At 33.1% G+C, this 20,026-nt stretch overlaps 1 protein-coding gene across 1 annotated transcript in view; it reads right to left on the bottom strand.

Moving 5' to 3' along the window:
• The window catches only part of LOC148277323 (ATP-binding cassette subfamily G member 4), a 67,381-nt gene that overhangs the window by 37,356 nt on the left and 9,999 nt on the right, over positions 1 to 20,026 (bottom strand). The window contains exon 2 of the mRNA XM_088233024.1: positions 5,905 to 6,032. Coding sequence (XP_088089150.1) covers positions 5,905 to 6,032 — 128 coding nt within the window. The remainder of the gene's footprint in view (positions 1 to 5,904; positions 6,033 to 20,026) is intronic.

Below are 20,026 nucleotides of genomic sequence, written 5' to 3'. Positions count from 1 at the left end.
CTATTATCCCAGTTCCACTTTTCTATGGCTGGCTGCTCTCTGCATCACTACGTTCAATAAATCTGTGGATTTTGCGTGTACCTGTGTATTTTTCATCATCATCCCATTCCGCACCTAATGATGCATGGGGCACTTAAAAAAATCTTTTTTTATTGAAATTTTTTACATAAGCATTCTTTTGAACAATGATTTAATTCCCGCCAAACTTCAAAAGCAGTTTTTTGCAGGGATTTCTTTCTTTAAATATTTTGGTAACACAATATAATAATGTTTACATAAAAATATATTTTTTTTAAAAATATATCAATAAAATAAAAATTTAATAAAACACTTTTTTGATACTGTTGTTTGGTTTTCCCCTTTTTTACTTACTAAATTTAGATTTTAAGAAAAAGATATTTAAAACGAATTTTACTTTATTTTTATTTATGCCACTATGGTACACCAATCGCAGCGTATCTTAATCATTTTTGTTACATGAAGGTAAATTGATCAGTCTTGCGCTTCAGGTACTATGAATATTTTTTCAGTCCATCCTCAATTATTCGATATTTTTGTTCTTCATCAATTTTTACAATTGGAGCGTCATAATAAAAAATATTCGGTCGATAAAACCAGCGAATTAACTTAAAATTATATAACACCATTAAAATGATAATAACAAAAATACAAGTATTATGTAAGATCGAGATTGAAAGCGTCTTACTTCCGGATTAAACGGTATTAGTTTTAGACCTCTGATGTAATCTTCAGAAACTGTTGCACACCATCGTCAACTCGTTTTACTAGCTGGTTGTAGCATTTAGTTGTTGTGCGTGATAAAACTGCTCAAGTTTAACAAAGATAACCGAGACGTAAGCGTGGTGACCTGATGGCTGAGTTGACGATGAGACCGGAAAATAACAACTATGCTTACAACTTCGCTGTAGTAGAATTACACAAATTAAGTATTTGTTTATCGTGTAATTAGATATTTACGGTGATTTATCGAAACACAGCTGATATAATAAACTTTATGTTAAGTTTTTACTAGCGGCATTCAGTAATGATGTTCGGAAAATGATTAAATTTAGTGCAATCGAAGGTAAGCGATCGTTTTCTAGCTAGCGAGACAACTATGTGAGAATCTGATGAATAAACTGTAAGCTACATCATCATCATTCCATTTCCGCTCCCTAATTGGACATATGGTATCCACAAAGAGCCTCCATGCCTCTCTGTCGGCCGCCGACTCCTTCGCGTCCTCCCAAGTCTGGTTCGCGTCCTGTAGTTTTGACACAAACTACCGACGAACAGTCAGCGGCGGACGTCCAGGACGTCGAGAACCTGATGCCTTGTAAAGCGCGGTTGAGGCTCTAAGGGGGCATCCGCAGTTTATGGCCTATCCAACCGTATCGCCTCCGCTTGACGAGTTTTTTTTTTCTTCAATAAAAACCTTTATTAGCGTAAATAAACAAAACATGCAGTAAAAAAATGGAACAATTAAGGTTGAACTTGCTAAAAAAGTGTCTGGCTCTTGTGTTAGGCAAGTATACAAAATATTTTTAAAAATAAACAAAAAAATGCAAAACAAAATAATAAAATAAATAAAAAATTAAACAATTGTGAAAATTGAGAAAACTTAATACGAATAACAAGTAAAAAAAAAAAAACACAAAATTTATAATTTGAAATACACAGGCACATATTATACATACATTTTTATTTTCAAAATACGGTTAATGTTAATTTTGCCAGGAAGCTTTTCTTTAATTTATTCTTAAATTTTTAAAGTCATCACCGGAGTTCGCTGGGTCCGTTCTCTTATTACTTCACTCCTCACAAAGTTAAACCACCGCATACGCATACACGATATTCTTCCGAGACACCGATTCTCTTTCTGCGTTCTAAGCTACATCAGTTCAGGAAAATGTCATATCTTCTCTATGATTAACTCCCATAATCATGCATCTTGGTCTTTCTAAGCGCTAAATAAATAACCCAAGCTATAGCTTTTAATGCACAAAAAAACACTAATGGAATTGTGATAATCAAAGTTTACTACTCTGGTAATAAAAATTTGAATTGATACTCGTATGCTTACTAGCCTGTAAAACCTTTCCGTAAGCGATTTTAATGTATTCTCAGGGACATTCACAAATTCTAGGGTCGAATCAAACATCGTGACGTTTGTTCGTCGCCAAGTCGACCAAGTTAATCCGTATTTACGACAATTATATTCAATGCGTTCAATAATCAAACTCCGCAGCTGCAAGTTTTATCTTTTAGATAAAAATAATATGAGTAATCCATTGGGCTACCGCGTAATAGTATAATACTGGTTTTATTGTAAAACAAGCTGATGAAAGCATTCTAATCATAGAACATAGATAATATTGTATATTATCTTACTGGACTAGACGACTAAATTTGGAATTTGGGCGAACCATTTTTCCGAGTGGACGTATTCATAGATAATCGTTAGTGACCGATTGAAATTTCAATTCCGGCCAGTAAAAAGAGTTTCGACCGCGGTTTTTAGTTTCAGCCGAAACTTCAGCTCAGCCGAAATCTGCGGTCGGGATGTGTCGGATTACGTTCGGCTGTACTCGGGTGCATCTTATGGCCCGTGACTCTTAGCTCTCGTGAGTTCTAAGATCTTTCATATTTATATTTTTATGATTCCTTAACAGTTAATAATTTTAAGTTCCTATAGCGTACATTGAAGAACTCTTACATATAAGCATAGAATTATAATAATCCAGAAACCGCGTACACGCATCAAACTGAAGCCGACTAAACTCTACTCATAAATGAGTAGTTTTACGTTTTGACCATTAGTTACTCAGTAGACGTCACTTAATACGCAACTGCCGGTTTAAATTCAATTATGCCGTGTTGTGTCGTTTGTAAGTGTCAAAATATTGCAGGGATTAAAGGTGAATAGGGTGGGATCACATTTCGTGTGTAAGTAGCGAATTCACAAATAATATTATTTAAGGATTCACTTTTTTTACTATTTGTCAGATTGTTAAATAAAACAAGGTGGACATTTTGTTAGTATCGGTCGATTTTTTTTACCCGGCTTTCTATTAATAAACCTTAGTATAATACTAAACGGTATTAATTTACTGAATAACTAAATGATTACTTTAATATTTTTTTTACGTTTGCCTAGTAAAAGTACCTACTTGTTTTTTTAAATTCCGTCAGTAAAATATTTTTTGTGGTAAAACATAACATAAAAATACACAAAATTATCTTATATTTGTGTTATGATAGTAAATTGTTCGCAGTCTGGTAAAACTACGCGGCCACTTCACGCATGCGCGCAGGCGGGATGTCTGATTTTTGGACACAGTGCGACGTATGCAAACATGATTCTACGCGCCTTCTGGTATATGTATTATAATTCTATGCATATAAGTTGTATGCAAACATGATTCTACGCGCCTTCTGGTATATGTATTATATGTCTATGCATATAAGTTATATGTATAGCATAACAACGAACCTAATGCGTTAAAATAAACAAGTTTACTCATTCAATTTGTGCCTAGTATTTCATTGTGTATTTTATTTAACACTCATTTTAATGAACCCCGTTAGGTTTGACAATACAAACAGCTAATTTTGGACGTTTTGAAGTGACTTTCAATTTATTTGAATAAGTTTCTGTTTCGACTGCGGCCGAAACTAGAACAGAAGCCGAAATTCGGTTTCGATTTCGTCTGAAAATCTTAATGATATTACTTATCTCCCTGCCATATAATAATAATAATAATATGTAAATAAGTACGTTTATATTATTAGAACCACGTGTTTCATTTTATATGAATTAATTCCAATGTATTCACGTTTTGTGAATAAATCGGCGATATACGATACACGCTAAAAAAACTCGTTTTGGCCACAAAAAATGTTTTCCGAATATAACACAAGACTTATATCGGACTTTAGAATACGGAAACGAAGAATGCCTATATGATGCGTTTGGCAAACCTAAAATATTTCAAGATAAAAAGGTGTTTATTTGAATAATCCAGTCACGTGCAAATGGTTAATGCCAATCGGATTAGTGCAAATATCGCCTAAATGGCAAATACTGTAGTGAGTAATTATTATAATTATTGTTTTAAAGATCAAGTACAAAGAATAAGTACTTTGGCGGACTTATTGCTAAAAGCAATATCTTCCAACCAACCAAAAAACAGATTGGTCAAAAATAGGCACTAAAAACCGAAAATATATATCAGAAGAATACATACATGAAAAAAACCTAATTAATAAAAAATCACAGCTGTTTTTTAATGGGGAGATAAGACTGAGAAATGTGGAATCAGGGCTGGTATTCCGAACGCGTTTACAGCGCGCTATAATGCGTATTTAGTACGTAAAAACTCGCTATACCGCGCTATAATTTCGTTTGGAATACCAGCCCAGATAATGAATTGGGAATTTTTCAGGTGGCTAGAGAAGGTGCATTTTGGATTTAGCAAGATGCAGCAATTAGTTTGATAAATCAATTATGTACTCGTATTTCGTTGTCTTTTTCAAACTAGGCATGATTTTGAACAGATTGACAACATACGTAATTGTTTACAATTAATATCTGATTGGCCGAAGTGCGGATAAAATTTGCATATCTAGGGGCCCTTACTCGTAAACTTGGTATAAAGTTACGCCTAGGCATAGTGGTAGAATACGGATGGGAATATCATTCGTATTACGATGGTTTTCCCATCCTTATTCTACCACTATGCCTAGGCGTAACTTTATACCAGGTTTGTGAGTAAAGCCCTAAATGTTATCAGCGCCTGTGCGTATATAAAAGATTTATGAAAATAAGTGATACAAGTCAACACGAAATTTAATAATCAACGATGTTTTGAGCCTGCCCAAGTATTTGTAGACAACCTCGACATATCTACGGAGATATTAAGATGCAAATTTATTGCAACAAAGAGGAAAAACATTTTTGAGAAGGGAGTATAAAAGTCTAGGCAATTACAGGGCTTGTGCAGAATGGTGAACGTCACAGTGTGTAAAGTGAATACTTAAATCAGGCAATGACAGGTCATAAGCCCTGAAAATGCCTAGACTTCCATATTACCTTCTCAAAAATGTTTTTCCTTTCAGTTGCAACAAATCTGGAATGAAATTGGGTAGGCAGTGGTCGTATCCGCTATTTGGACTTTTACTTTCAGGTGAATTAATCAGGAGGTAAGATATGGTAGAAGCTCATCCAAAATTAGTGCCCGGTTCATGAATCAGTTTTTTTTTAAAAACCATTCTAATCAAAATATGTTATTGGGAAGGCCAGGGCTAGATGAAACCTAAAATGCAGTAAGCATTTATCTTACAAATGATGTCTTATGACTTATTTTGAAAAGCTATGAAGATTATCTAGATTTAGTTAGTAAATTAAATTAGTTATGTACATGCTGGTCGGAGTTTATTATTTTACTTTTATTTTCCGCTTTGAATTCAAGGAGTGGTAAGGTAACAAGACTGATAGAACCTACCCCTGTTTAAAAAACTGGGGAAAGTTAGCTGAAAAGGATAATGTTAATTTCCTCTTTTAAAATTTTAACGACTACTCGTATTATAATATAAAATACACTTTATTATAAGGAGAATTCAGTCAAACGGAATTGCCAGCTATTATTTGGCTCGGGTGTTATGCTTTGACTTTGAAGCTCCAAAGGGCTTTGCTTACATTTAGTACTGATGTACTATTGTACTATTTTTTTTGTAGAAAATGTGAAATGAAACAAAATTAAATACTAGCTATTGAGTTCAATATTCTATACATTTACTGAATCAAATATGAGGAACACAACAAAACACACGGAGAAAAAAAAATCGAGAAAAAACATCGGATTATAATTCATTTGTAAAAAATATTACAAAAAATGGACTTACTGTTCTTTCTTCCTTCTTGCACTTTGTACGTGAGATCCGTGAAGGCCAGGTCCACCGGGGGCCTCTTGGGAAGGTGAGTCAGGGTCTTCGGGTGGCTGGGCTGGATGGTCACCTTCAGGGATCCTTTCCTGGAAGGCACAAGCTGACCGTCATCACCACCGCTAGAGTAACTGACTCCGGAGTTCTCTCCGAGCTTCATGGCGCCGACAGAGGGAGGAGGAAGGAGGGCTGATCAGGACGAGAGATCGAGGAGGAGGGTGCGCATAACACTCATGCGCAGAAAACAGTTCACCGCACGCACTAAACTAACAAAAACACGTAAAAATTAAATATTCGACACACGTCACACGAGGAAGTCTAAAACTTGGGGGCAACCACTTTCCGTACGCTCTATCAAACTAACGTTATTATAATCGGGTTTATTTTTTTACTCGGATATTCGTTTGTACTGGCGCTCTACCATGGCGGGGGAGGACCTTCAATACCGGAGGATCGCGACTAACTGTGTAATGAGTATGAGGTATGACTGGTTCGCGGTAGTACAGGTGACGGCGCTCTGTACTCTGAAGTACTGAGACAATAGCCTTGTGATTGCGCACGGCGTGGTACTCGGTAGTGGCAACGCGGCCGACAGGAGCCTGAAGTCGTCGCTGAACAGGGTTGTCCAAAGCCGAAGATAACAACGTCAACAGTAGAGAAAAATAACGCACACGAATACGAACGCTGATAACTCCGTTGACCGTATCGAAATGCATCGTATCCAATACAAACAATAATAAAAGTAGACGCAAAAATAAGCGAGAGATACCGGTTTATTATTTATTTGGATCTTTAGGGAAAATTCGCTTTACATTCAAGTGACCTTATAAGTCTAACACGCTCAACTAAACCTGCCCACTGAGGTCTTAAATTACCTACCAAATAATGACTGCATTCCATGAAAAGTCTGCTGACTTTTGATTTCGTCTTCATTTGAAGATAACAAAAACTTGAAAACAATGTCACGTAGGATATTCCGAATTGTACAGTACAACATATAATTTTTAGGATGGCGAAATTTCTTGGTGAAATTACTAAATTGTAACAATGTTTCGAGTATGTCCAAATGCTTGCAGACTAGCTGGATTTTCTCCCTAGGGAGTTGTTCATATTTAAATTATAAGCCCTGTAAATGCCTAGACTCCCACATTCCCTTCTCAAAAATGTTTACCCTCTCTGTTGCAACAAATTAAAACTAAATTATAATTTAGAATGTATAATTATTATACATTATATGAAAAATAAATAAAAATAGCAATTTCGGAATATTATACATATTAACACCGGTGAAATTCAAATATGTATGTGATTGCGCAGCAGGATTATACGTCGCGAAACCTAAATATTTTGACATTTAATCAGCAGCAGTCAGCATGCGTCGCACTCCGAGTATAAACTCAAGTTGGTACATGATTACAACACCAGGTTTACTAGTATGGAAGGGCTAGCTGTTCCTAGATACTGCAATAAATATGGCAAAAGGACACTGCAATACAGTATACCTAAAATATTTAATGTTACCAAACAATATTAAAAATACTGAGTTAAATACAGGAGTTCGACGTTTGCTCAAATTATGGTTATTAGAAAAAAGTTTTTTGTATTAGTGATAGTTTTTAATTTTTCAAAATGTAATCTGTAATTGTTTTTCAAGTAAAATTATTGTTAATGTAGGCTAAGTGTAAATAATTAATGTAATTTATAAGAACCTGCTGACGAGTTGTATGTATGCAACTCAGCAGGACTTTAATTTAAGAATTTTTTTGTAAATATTTTTGAAAAATAAAAAAAATATAAATAAAAAAAAAAAAGTGTTCACGGATGTTGCATTGTGATCGCGAATACGACAAGCAACCATGGTGAGAAATTGTTATCACGTCGCTTACTTAGCACGTCGATAGTTATTTGTGATTGAGCTACATGTCATGATATAATTATGAGTAAACAAAACGTTTAAAAAATATATTAAGTGTGTATTTTTTATACTAATAGGTTTATCGAGAAGAAAAAATAGTCGTTAAGTTTATGTTTTAAAATAAAATAAAAAACTTATGAATTAGCAACGCCCTGTGAACTGAAACATGGAACTGATCAATCACTCGATGGTTTATCGTGACAAACAAAATGATATAAATAATAATTAAGGCTTTCTTGACGTTTTTCACAACTCACTTTAATCTTAATCTCATGGTATCATCATACCAGAATACAATTTCTACTATAAGCTTATCTGTGACGATAAATCATGACCTTTAAAAAAATTAATAATTAATTAGAAAGTCCCTGCATTTTAAAAGATTACATACCGTCTTCTTACTCTCACACTTGTCCTCAACGACTGGTGCATAGGGCCATAGGACGCATTGTTGGAACACCAATTGGATGGTATTAAATATTTGTTCATGTTAACCTAACCGTGAATCAAACTGGAACATTGATAATTTAAAATGTAATTATTTTGAACAAATAAATCAGGGTATAAGGTAATAGAAAATGGAGTCATTACAGAAAAATTCATAATTTATCGACGCGATGGACGTAAAAAATCTAATGAAATTGATTATTTTCATGAATTAAAATGTATTCTCAGCATATCGACCGTATTAGTTGATAAAACATACGGCGATTTACATATTTTATTATTTATCAGCTGACTTAGCGAGGCAACGCCAAACCAGAAAATAATAACTGGAATAAAATAAGAAAATATTTATTTTATTACATATTTATTATTTTTTAGTATTAAATACAGTATGAAAGTATTGTATAATTTTTAAATTATTGTTGAATCATTCTAAACTAAATGAAAAACCGTTCTTTGGTATCCAAATAAATTAATATAAAACACAAAAGCATATTTTTTTAAAGGTTCTGGGTATATATTTTTGTTATAATTATGAGTAGATGAAGGTGATACAATGACTTCTTTCTTGATTTTGTTGAAATTACATAAGTGGTTTTAGCCAATGTGTTTATGACTTTATCAAAATATCAAAAGATTTGACGCATCGGGGCCAAAGTCTAAGTTTAGTGAAATATTTGAATAATCTGTCCTTACATTGATAAGCAATAAACTCGATTATAATTGGGCATGATATAATTAATATTTTAAGTTTATTGGATGTCATATCGAATACCTACAAAAACTTTGTACTGTGTTCACGGATACGTCATACGAATTTTGTATACAAACTTCAAATGACATCTTATTTCAAGGTAATTGCGTTTAATTATGTTTTGATGATTGGAATGGAAAAATAGTAATTCACGATGTCGCAACTAAATCGCGGATTCTAAATGGGTTTGAGTTAGCAATAATATATTTAGGTACATTAAATAGTCAATTACCCATTCATTTATTTTACATTTCAACTTGACTAGTAAAAAACCTTTTTTAACACTACAATTGCCAGTTTTAAAGAGTTTGTAACATTACCAGTTACAAACCAAAAAAAATAAATCCCACCGGAAAAAAGACTTGTTAGATATGAGTAAATAAATGCCGGACAAACAAAAAGTTGCAGATTATTTATTTATTTCAAATATCTACCAACAAAAAATACAAAAGGAATAAAACAATGCTTTGAGTTTGTACAAATTTTTGTAGACAAGGGCTGGATTCAACCCCCTAGGGAGCTGCCAACACTAAAATATTACAACCAGAGATGAAGAACATTTTAGAGAAGGAATTTAGAAGTCTAGGCATCCACATGGCTTATGACCTGTCATTGGCTGGTTTAAGTAGCCACTTTACACACTGTGTAACATTCACAATTCTGCCTATAATTGAACTATGAAATATTCCTTCGACTCTTTCATCTGTTGACGTTTGTGAAGTTAAAGAGCTGAAACCTTTATTGTTGCGGGTGAGATTCATATTTATTTATTTATACTTTTAGTGTTTTTTTTTTTTTAAATTATACAGAATAATGTTCCCTCACTGGGTGGCTGGCGTGGGTGTGGGGTGTGTATGTTTGAATGATTTCACCCACATACTAGGCAAAGCCTGAAAATACAGGCAGCATGGTGAATGTTACAAAGTGTGTGAAGTGGCCACTTAAACCAGCCAATGACGGGTCATAAGCCCTGTGGATGCCTAGACTTCTACATTCCCTTCTTTTAAATGCTCTTCATGTCTGTTGTAATATGTTAATTAAATGTTTATATTCGTTTTTGAGATGTTATAAACTAACTTGATAAAGCATTATTAAATATTTGTTACTAGCTGAACTCGGCCACGCTTTTATGATAACTAAATATTATGAAAATGGCCAGAAAAAAAATAAATGTCCGGGTAATGGTAAGAATGACGGCCTCCGTGGTGTAGTGGTCAAGACGCTTGACTCACGCACGGAAGGTTCCGGGTTCGATTCCCGGTGAGAACACAAAAATTAAAAATGTGATTTTTCTCAAGCCTGGGTGCTCTGTTATGTAATTCACCACTGTAATTAGGCCTCCTGGCCTGTTGTGGTGCAAAAAAATGTAAAGAAAATAGTAAAAAAAAAATGTAAAGAAATAAAAGAACGCAAACATTTCATTTTATTTGATTAAAATTATTTATTGACAATTCTTGATGGAATTCCATTGTAATGATGTTTCAATAATTTGTCCCCTCTGTTCCATTGAAATATTTCGTATTGTATCTCTTTTAACTTATTTTTAAATGTGGCTACACTTAACATAATATTTAGTTTAATATAAATTATCCTTACACTATATAATATTCACCAGTCTGAAGACGTCCATTAGAGGGTGAAAGCACTAATTGGTCAAACAAATAAGTGGAAGAGTACCAACTATTTTTAATTAATAACTTAAGTTATTACATCATTTCATTTTATTTCAATATTATAAATTAAGCATAAATTATTTATACTTTACTTATTACGGTTAGTTGATCGACCTTCGGAGATTATAAAAACTTCAGGGGAGTTTAATATTTATTAAGAATATGTATGTATTAGGATGCATCTTAGAGTAATAATTCACTAGAGAAGCCCTAAAGGGCTATGAGCTAAAGCTCTATTGCATAGAACAAAAGCGTTCCAAATTTTTGTAACAAACAAACGTGTAACGGACGATTTCGGTTTGCGCTTGCAATTCTCGACCCGAGTACCTACGGCCCATTGTATTGCTGTAATATGTAGCTAACCTCGTGGTTCATAATCATAGAATGGTTTTTCTCCATACGGGCGACTCTATTAGCCAGTGGCGTGTTATTACTCTAAGGCAGCGGTCGGCAACCAGCGGCCCTCGCGACGTCTCGGTGCGGCCCGCAAGGTTTTCACCGCAACGCACGCGACGTACGCACCATACGCAACGAAGTTGCATACTAATCGATTAAAGAAATTATTTTCTGGATTGCATAGAAGCAGAATTAGAATCTGGGGTTAATTTTGTTTATCAAAAATTTAAAATGAATAATGCGTTATATCAATTTTAAGCTGAATTAGAAAACGGTTTTGTGATTCCAAAAATATATAATGTAAAATTGAGTTTTTCGAAAACCTCTTCGCATCGGATATCGATAAAAAAAATCCTTTTTTTGTAGGACTTTTTCAGTGTACAATACAAAATTTAAAGACATAGACTACACAAACATCACTCTGTCAGATTTTAAATTTACACTAAAAATGCATTATGTAACTTAGTAGAAATTATAATAATACATATGTGCATCTCCCTCCCCCCCCCCCTACCCTCTCTTCGTGCATCCTTGTCGTAATCCCGCCTAATTTACGTAATTTATGTATTTATGTACATGTAATATATTTTCTGTACAAACTTTGTGTACTTTGTGGAAATCTGTTATTAGTTCTGAGTTTATACACTATATCTCCGTGGTGTAGTGGTCAAGACGCTTGACTCACGCACGGAAGGTTCAGGGTTCGATTCTCGGTGAGAACGCAAAAATTAAAATGTGATTTTTCTCATTCGTAATTCTCAGATTCTCAGATGTAATTCACCACTGTATTTTTGCCTCCTGGTCTGTTGTGGTGTAAAAATAAAATAAATATCTGTTTGTTTACCGTAAATATGTATGTAGAACTGTTGGTTTCCCAAATAAAATACCTGATTTTTTATGGGAGTTTGCCTTCTGAAAACTACGAGAAGTTAAAAAGATTTCTTAATCAAATAAATTAGTGTGTTTGATAGTAAATACATTTGTGAGAAAACTTTTTTTCAATTCTGTATTACCGTATAAACAAACACTGTTCTCGGTTATCAGATTCACATTAGACGCAATACTACGTGTCTCTACCTTTAAAAAATGCAAGCTTAAAACATGCAAGTCAGATACAGTTACAAAAATTTCATTGATTTTATTAACTACATTAAATGTAGAAAAAATATATAACGAGCGTTTTATTTTTAAAACAAAAAAAATAGGTATATTTTTATAACATTTGGCCCAAGTGCAGCCGGCACTGATCCGAAATATTTGGCCCTCTTGCAACTAAAGGTTGCCGACCCACGATCGAAGGGATACATCGAGTCATAATTTGCAGAACAACGTAAGCGAGAAATAGTGAATTGGGCAGAAGAATTTTTAAAAAGAATAAATTATTCCATATATTTTGTTTTTTTTTATAATTGGGTAAATGGGATTTATAATGGTTAGTTACTGGCAATACTGAAATGACAGCCAAATTGTTTAAATACCTTCCGTTTTTAAGATAGTGGCGGTAACGCTGTTTTGCCTATAACTCTGACAGTGGTGCGAGTTAGCGTAACCGCCTATATTGTCGTCGGTTACGTTGTTTTGCTGAGCTTAAAAATAATATATCAACATTTTTTTAAGAGTGGAATGATGGGGATTAATACATAGAAAACTATAATTGGCCTATAATTTTGGTTTATTTGTAAATATTGTTTTTTTTTTGTTGTTATAATGGCTGTTGTTTTCTTTTAATAAATAAAAATAAATATCCTTAAATGTGGCAGGTTAATTTTATAGAGCTATGATGTTTTTAACAATTTGTGCGGGGGGCAATAATGACAACTTTTCCTTAAAAAAACGCAATTCGCCAAAAATATCGCTTACGTTGTTCTGCCAATTATGGCTCGACATAATACCATGGGACATGAACAAAAATTTGGATTCACACGAGCCCACGTGCATCGCAATAAGTGCCAACTATACACTGCATTACCAGCACCGAAGAAAACCACTTACTATTATGTATTTAATTCATTAACACTTTTTCTTCCCATACATTTTGTGAATTTTGCATAGCGATAAATTATTTTGTAAATTTAATTTTAATTGTTTTAACAATCAATGTCGGTCGTCATCGCCAGTTATAAAAATTACGTTTATTGCGTAGGTAAATAATTAAATCAAAATATTGACAAACTGTATTTATCTAATGAGAAAGTTCGGTGCTTTTCAATTTTTTTTTATTTGTTTATATACTATTAAACAAGAATTTTTTTTGTATTAATATATTGTATTTCTGAAATAACCCCGCGTGTGACGTCAGAGTTTCTTCTCTGTCAGTTCTCCCGATTGGTTCGTTTGAGGTAAGCAAACCGGATATCCTTCACAGCTCTCATATTATTGGTGTGTTCATAAGAACCAGAGACGTCGTTCAAAGTAGTGCGTTTTTATCATTTTTTTTCGTACAGTTTCAAGGAACTCAATCTTGCCCATTAGTATAAGTTGGAGGATTTTATACTTGTCCCCACGCAGGATGTGACTCAGATATGAGATCTTACAGACCTTTATACATTTTAAGAACTGTCTGTTGTAACAAGCTCTCCTCAGGACCTCTACATTGCTGACCAAATCTGTCCGCGGTATACGAAGCATTCTTCTGTGAAACCACATCTCGAATGCCTCCAACCGGTTCATAGGGTGTGCTTTCAAAGTCCAGGTTTCTGAGCCATACAACAGAACAGACCAAACATAACACTTCACCATTCTCTCCACGTCTGGGTCTACAGACTTAGTAATAATACTGCCGAAGTATTGGTTCACTATCTCCAACAATTCAATTCCTAGCCGTAAGGTAATGCTAGGTTAGTCTGCTCTGCCAAATGCCATCCACTTCGTATTTTTTATGTTTATGCTCAATCCTAATTCCTCTCCCGCATCATTTATATTAATAGGAAGTTCTTGAAGGTCAGCAGTGTTATCAGCTAAAATGACAGTGTCATCGACATATTTTATATTGTTGATATATGTAACGTTAATCTTCACTCCTTTCGAAGAGTTTTCAAGGGTTTTTTTAAAAACGTATTCGGAATACATATTGAACAATAGCGGCGACAATACGCAACCCTGGGGTACACCTTTTCTGATTTTAATTTCTTCAGAACAGGCATTACCAATTCTTATTTGGGCAGTCTGGAACCAGTATTTTTTTTTTATAAAGTTCTTATCTTTATTATCTATGTTGCGTTCCTCTGGCATTCACAGCAGTTTGGTGTGTTTTACTCTATCAAACGCCTTTTCGTAGTCTATGAAACATGCTAACACTTCTTTTCGTTGATCTCGGCATTATTATTAACAGCAATAAATCGTAATCAACTAAATTTCCGAACATTTGATTGATAGTATTTTCATTTTCAGTTGTATGCACTCAGTGTGGTTACAAGATAATACATTCATAAATATGTAGGTATAGTTATTACGTTCGCGATATTTTCGATTCAATTCATGACAATGGATGAACTTTGAGCTGCGGTATTGGAATTGTAATTGAATTTTATGATTTCGATTGATAATGACAAAATCAAGTGAAGAATACTGCCGCTGGTATAGGTTCCTGTTCTTAGGAATGCCTTATAATAAATATCATGTTGGTATAATACCCTAGAGATAAAGGGTTCCTAAATAATACCTCCCGTGAACTTCGGAACCGACCACATTATACATTACACCAGTTATGTAGCTAAAAAAAATCATATCGGTCATTCGGTCATTTGACGGCATTTATTTTTTTATAAAAACATACCGTACCTACAGATGAAGTATTTAGACACAAAAAATTCTTCATAAAAAAGAAAAAAAAGCATACTTAATTCCATAAAAAAACGGTTTGAACTAAAGCATGCTTACTATTTTAATTTTCTTAAACGATTATTGAAGGCATAATTCAACCTTATGTTTGAGAAAAAATATCGCAAAATTTCCGAGATTTGAATTGATTTTTTTTTCATTAAAAAAAACAAAATTTAATTCGTTTTAATTTGATAAACCCACATTCTACGAAATGTTCACGAAACAAAATTTTGCGATTGTGCGATTTCCAAAACATGATAACTTTCGAACCAAATGAGATAATTTCCATCTATAAAGAACTATGTAATCTATGTGTATATGTATGTATGAAGTATGTATGTGTGTATATATATATATTTATATATTTAATTTTATTTTTACATTTAACGTAAACTGTACTTTTTTTTCTTTTCTCTTTTGGGCTATACTTAACTGTTTTTCTATTTCTTTAATATTATTTTTATTTATGGGAAACATATTCGAAAACCATATTTGCCGCAACAAATCGGTTTCTTAGAACAGGCATTTGCCCATATAGGAACCGATTGCAACATTAGGCATACTAATATTTCTGGCTTGCCGATCCTTCATATACTGAGCCTACTTCTGGTACTATCAGAATTTGCCAGTGTTTTCGTGCCATTTTAGTAAAAATGTATGTATAAACTAATAAATAAATGAAAAAGTAAAAAATAAAAAAAGACTTTCAATGTAAAATAATAATTACTTTGATAATAGAAGTACATATTAAAAAAGCTTATCTAAGACAACTGACGTGCATTAAAACACAGATTTCAGAATTGTATTTTAACTAAAAAAAAAAGGAATCAATTCATTAGTTACGTAAACCTTGACAAAGAAGCTTGTTTGCTTTGAAACCGGTCGGTGAAAAATAAAAATTAGTGGTTAAAAACAAAGTAGTTTTATTTATTTTATTATAATGAATAACCACAAAGTTAGTGCTTCAAATATAAACTTTATAAAAAAAGTCTTTTTACGACGAAAGTGGACTTCGGTGTTTCATTCACGCATAAAAGATGCGATAATTTCTGCATTTTTAACTTCAAAACGGCAAAAAGTGCACTCTCGTGTTTTATTATCTAAACGATATGACTGTACAGATGTAATTTTTCCGTTTAATTTTTTTTTTTTAAATGATTATAATTTTTTTACTTAAATATTTTGTCTTTATATGCGTACGTAACTATGTTTCAAGAGGCGTAATCTGCTAATGAAAAAGTAATTATACATTAGTTATATAAAACATTTGACGGTATTTATTGACAAAAATACTTAAGAAAATTGCTGCTTTTAGATAATGTTTATTTTATTTTTTACTTTATTTTAATTTAAATAACGGTGTTTTAAAATGGCGAAAACGTATGATTTCCTTACTTTTTATCAGACGAGTCTTAACGCATAACACTCACAGGGATTAACTCAAAATGCATGAGCGTTATTCAAAACAGGTATCTGTTTAATAATCAGTAACGTTAGGTTTAAAACATGCCATGTCAGTCTCATTATGCATTACAAGTCATCATTTATTAGTGTGGTATTATCCACAATAAGGAAAATATATTATTATCAACTCATTACGGCTAATTACTTCACAATCTCAATGCCTGGACTTCTCTCTGAACAATAATAGTGCGGATACATAAGCCTCTGTGAGAGACGATTGCGCTCATTGCATCAAAAATCCCAAAAAAATCATCGTTCGTACAGAACGTAAGTAAGTAATATAAAAAATGATAATTTATATGGAGCCATTTTTGGGAAAATCCCCTCAAGGACGCTATGCAGTAAATATCCCAACACCTCTCACAACAGCTACAGAGGGCATAGAGAGTAAGAAATCTATCCCCCATTATACTATTCAAAAATGACTTGAAGTCCTTTTTATACAAAAATAATCGTTTACCAAAATGGGAGCTAGATTTCAACACGTCTTGCGGCTACATAGTGCTCGGTTGGTTATAATTCTAGACCTTAGTATAGAATTAATAATTGAAATTAAAATAAAATAATTGAACTTGAACAATGAAGACGGATTCATTTTACAAATGTCAATTTACCAAAACAATCAGATAATAGCCTGCCATCAAACATAAAACCTGCATTCTACATACATTGGAAAAACTAGAAGAAACATAAATATTAGAATAAAAGAACACGTAGTCACTCTCCAAGCACAAGAGCTAGTCTCTTTTTTTGGAGATTTACAGTTATAACATTTACTAGATGTATAAAAGTAGATTTGTATTAGAGTAAAAAAAAACATGTGCTATTTATGAAAATTTATTGATTAATACAAAAAATTTAAAAAAAGGTGTCTAAATAATAATAATTTTTCTGAATTCGCAAAGCATAATAATCATAATTTTAATAAAGACACTGGGTTAAAAGTTCCAGATATTGAAAATAAAACATTAAAATTAGACAACTTAGAAATCAAAAAAGCGATAAAACCTCTCTAATAGTAACTAAGATCGAACCCCCCTTATTCCGCACCTCCTACCTTTGCAAAGACAAAACACTACATGCCAAAAACGACTTATTAACTCCGTGTGTTTAGATTTTATATTTAGTAGTAATAACACTGTTAAAAATAAAATAGAATAAGCAAAATACCTAGTAAAGGATAAAGAATCTTGTGCAGCTTCGAAACCGGACGGTGAAAAAAATATAAAAATTAGTTAGTGCGAAAAAAAATAACAAAATCGGTTCAGTTTTGAGGTGCGGAAAACGGGACATGAAACGTGCACAAACCTTTCGGATAAACATTGTAAAAAAGAGTTGTAACTTTTCATCGGTAAATATTTGTTCATCATTAAAAAGTTTAAAACAATTAATATGAACACTATTTTCCGTAAACGTCAAACTACGCTTAGCGGCGCAATTGCGAAGCTCTTCTTAGTTACAGAGATGCACTGATAGAAATACGTTTTAAAATATGATATACGTGAGTCAATATTACCTTTTCGTTCCTAAAAATCCAGTGAAAAGAAATAAATAGGTCGAAATTGTAAAGAATTTAAGGAAAAAAATCATCTGATTGGGATCCACCAAAAACTAATGTTGATTGTTAACGTTAAAATACAATTTTGTTTTTGTACCAAAAAGTATCCTTCAATTTTTGGTAGCATATGCATGATCGTTGAATGCAGCCCTGGACTGGTATTGCAAACGCTCTCGCGGCCGTATTAACACGCGTATTTACATACAAAATACACGAGAAAAACTTTTTACTCGTGTCGCGAGAATGGTTCAGAATAGCAACCTCATAAACAGTACTATGGATAGGTTTTTTGTGTCACTTCTTAAAACGTTTTACTCTATAGGGCAAGTCTATGTATTATATGTCGATGGGTCCGGAAGATCTGAAGTGCAAGACTGATCATCTAGCTTTCGTGCACCAAATGGGCTATTGGATAGGGAATAATGACTAAACATAATAACACGGATAAAACAGGAGAGTAAAACAGTGATCTGCAATGACCTGCATTCTTTATCACAATGGGTAATGAATGTGAAATGAGTCATTTAAGTAATGCGGAAACAAGGAATAAATTATTCACGATGATGCGCGATTCCACAGGATGTAAGTATTATATGACTATATTAAAAATGATAATTAATGGAGAAGAATTCTTTATCCACAAATGTAATTATCAATCATGATTTTGTCTCCCTATAGCGTCTTACTGAGCCGATGAAATGATAGGCTTTGTATGGACAATCATTGTTTTTTTTCGTTTTGGGCATGAGTTTTTTAAGATACATTTGTTGCATTAACATAATATTACAGTGTATTAATAATTATAGATTTGCATTATACAAATATTTAAATTCGTTAGTTGAAAAAATCTGCCTTGCCTACTAAGCAATACAGCATTTTTGTTAAATCGAATGGTAAAAATCGATCACAAAATTATATCAAAGCAGAATTTGGCAGGGAGTTATAGCTGATCCTAGATTGCCGAACGCGCTGGAGCAGTCTTGCAGCAATGATAACGAGGTTCGACAGAGTCAAACGGGGCATATCTAAAGCTCTTATTGATCTTAAATTGACATCATCTTCATTTTCTTTCACTGATAAAGAGTTTATAACATTGACTGATATTGAATATATGCTTTGGAGCCAGTAAAACTTGCTGTAAATGTTTTATGCCGCGAAGATGAAACTTTAGTTACTGCGGAAACCACATTGAGTTTCATGATCAACAATCTGATTCGTTTGGCGCGACATATTTAACTGCAGTTAACTCACTTTTAAAACAAGAATTAAAAAACTATTATTTGAAAAAAATTATGTTCTTTTATAATTTATTTTTTTTACATTATAAATTTAAGACACTTCTATTCACTCATATCAAACACACTCACCCTGTCCATAAACCCACCCTCACACCCATATACTCTCACACACATATTCACATACCTACCAAAACCACACCCACTCACTTACCCACGCATCCTCACACACAAAAATTCGCACACATGCACTTCTATGTCTTAATATCAAACTGAACTGGATTTTTATAATTGTATTTATGTGGAAAACTGATTTGGCTCTATTTAATGTTTTTTTATAATGTTGTGAATATTTTTTTGTATTGCTGTTGTTTTTCTGAATAAAAAAAAACAAACTAAAAAGACAAAATAACGGATTAAGCGAGGAACTTGTAACATCTTTATCTCACCGGATAAAAGAACGCCGCACATCGATGACTGCCGTATTGCTTTACTTGGAAAATCCAATAAAATATCTAGAACAAGATTCGATGTCTACAAATGAGGAAGATGATACATTCTTTTTTCCAAGCAAAGTAACACTGAGAACACAAATAAAGAGTTTGATTGAGGGGCTGCTATTAGAGGCGCAGCCACAACCTCAAACCGAAACCCAGCGGGTTGATGACGACGACGTGTCTTTTCGCAATAATGAGTATTGAGTTTGATTACAAAACATGAAAAATAATCACATTAGAGACGACAAAAAGCACAAACTTCAACAAAAATTAGGAATATCTTAATGAGTAAATATTGTTTTATTCAAAATATGAAGCAGTG

This window comes from Micrasema longulum, unplaced genomic scaffold, assembly GCF_059751315.1.
Source record: "Micrasema longulum isolate JH-2025_06_02 unplaced genomic scaffold, ASM5975131v1 h1tg001050l, whole genome shotgun sequence".
Lineage (NCBI taxonomy): Eukaryota > Metazoa > Arthropoda > Insecta > Trichoptera > Brachycentridae > Micrasema > Micrasema longulum.
This window is presented reverse-complemented; position numbering and strand designations above follow the sequence as displayed.